The following is a 2,251-nucleotide window of genomic DNA, read 5'->3' as shown; positions in this document are numbered from 1 at the left end:
ATATATATACATATAACAGTCTTCTTTCAGTTTCCATCTACCAAATCCACTCACAAGGCTTTGGTCAGCCTGAAGCAATGGGAACTCGAGCTGCTCGAGTGATTGCGAACCTTGTAATGGGTTACCCAGAACTTAAAATATATCAATCATCACTACAAAAATATGGCACCTCATTTCATTGGCATTTAAAGGAGAACTGGAAGAGGTATTTAGATAATTGCTTTATACTTTGGAAAGATAGCATGGACAAACTCCTCGATTTCAAAATAATGCTCAACAATATCAACAGCAACAAATAATCCACCATGGAACACAGCAACAAGCAACTCTCTTTTCTTGACATCCTAATTAAAATAGTCAATAACCACATCGAAACAGACATCTTCTATAAACCCACAGATTCAAAACAATACCTATTATTCAACTCATGACACCCCAAACACATAAAAATTAATATACCTTATAATCGAGCGAAAAGAATCTGTACCATAGTTTCCTGACAATGTTTCCTGGCGCTAAATAACAGTAACAACTGTCCTAACCAGGACTGCGACATTATGTTGGCAAATAATCTTTACTCTAGAGTACTGTGACTGAATGTCTCTCATGCAGAGATTTAGAAATAATAATTTTATATATGTATATATATATATATATATATATATATATATATATATATATATATATATACCAAGGGAGAAAGACAGAGAGGGAGTGAAAGAGGTGACCCCCTCACTGCCATAAAATGCTACCTTACCTTCATAAGATTCATAGATATCTGAATTATCACAACTCTCAAAGTCACTGTCATCAGTCACGCTTGATCGAGCATCAGGTGACACAGACCGCTTTTTCTTCTTCTTTGTATCCTCCCATAAGGACACCTCCTTCAAATGCTTCACCCAACTGTCGGCTTCCTCTTCCGTTTCAACCAAGAAGAGAAGCTTGAAACTTTTGCTGTGGATCATCACCTGGAAACTCTTTGACTTGAAGATTCCCATGTGTATCGACTGGACATTCTCTAACATGTAGGATTTCTTGCTCGCATCTTTGCTCTTTGAGTCCTCTCCAATCTCAAGTATTGCCGGAGAGTTGTTGCTCTTGTCATACAATGTACAGCGTTTCATCACCCATGCTTTCGACTGGAAAGAGAAAGTGAAACAAGAAAACGATAAGGCAAAAAGAATTAGCAAACCATGCTTCGTAAGCATGCGGTTTCAGGTTCAGTCCCATCAGCCCCACTGCATAGCGCCTTGGGCAAGCAGGTAAAGATCCCTTCAGTCATGAATGACCATGAAATTTATCTTCTGAGACACAAGTCCAGGCAAGGTTGTTTGTGAAAGACCAGCGGTCACCCATGCATACCAGCCTCTGTGCCACCGATGCTATCCAAGGGATAGGCAAAGGCCAATATAGTTTGATACATGTCGCAACTCATTTCTACAGTTAAGTGAAGTGGAGCAATGTGAAATAAAGTGACTTGCTCAAGAACACAACATACAGCCCAGTCCAGGAATCAAACTCACTATCTCGTACTTGTGAGCCAGACACTGAAACACGCACCTTGGGCAAGCATCTCTTACTATATCTCAGAGCTGCCCGAATATTTTGTGAGTCAATATGGCAGATAGAAAATGTGTGGAATTCTATAATGTGTGTGTTTGTTTACGTGCCTGTCACTTAGCAGATCAACAAATGGCTGTGTAGGGAATCCATGACTACATTATTCAACATGCTTTCTGCTACAATGGTAGGGAGTAGTCTGAGGGAGATTTCTCTGGAATCTACCTCAGACTACTCCCTACCATTGAAGTTTAGTTTTGAATCATTTGAACCCTATTAAGTGCTTTCTATACCCAAAATCTCTGGATATCAACTGCTGACTATGTGTGTGTGTGTGTGTGTGTGTGTGTGTGTGTGTGTACTTATGTATATATGTATGTGTGTATGCATGTATGTATGAGTGTTAGAATGGGGGCAGCTGATGAAGGATATGTTCTCTATGTGGCCTGCTTGTTTGTTGTACCTTGTTTATCATTTTGTCCATGTTCTTTTGCAACGTCATGTACCCAGATATGTATCTATATGTACATGTAGATGAAGGCATGTACATACATGTACATATATATGCATATACTCATATATTGTTTATATATATATATATCCCCCTCTCACTCTCTGGGAGAGAGGCACAAGCACATACACAGACGTATACACACACGGCAGTAACTTCCGCCTACCAAATTCAAAC

The 2,251-nt window shown here is 39.4% G+C and overlaps 1 protein-coding gene across 1 annotated transcript in view; it reads right to left on the bottom strand.

Annotated features, from left to right (window-relative positions):
- Window positions 1-1,142, bottom strand: part of LOC106874162 (docking protein 5) — a 3,224-nt gene extending 2,082 nt beyond the window's left edge. The window contains exon 1 of the mRNA XM_014921787.2: window positions 758-1,142. Within this exon, the coding sequence (XP_014777273.1) occupies window positions 758-1,127 (370 nt within the window). The 5' untranslated portion in view covers window positions 1,128-1,142. The remainder of the gene's footprint in view (window positions 1-757) is intronic.
- Window positions 1,143-2,251: the final 1,109 nt, after the last annotated feature.

Source organism: Octopus bimaculoides, chromosome 22 (assembly GCF_001194135.2).
Source record: "Octopus bimaculoides isolate UCB-OBI-ISO-001 chromosome 22, ASM119413v2, whole genome shotgun sequence".
NCBI lineage: Eukaryota > Metazoa > Mollusca > Cephalopoda > Octopoda > Octopodidae > Octopus > Octopus bimaculoides.
Note: the sequence above shows the minus strand (reverse complement) of the source record. Positions and strands in the feature narration are given on the sequence as shown.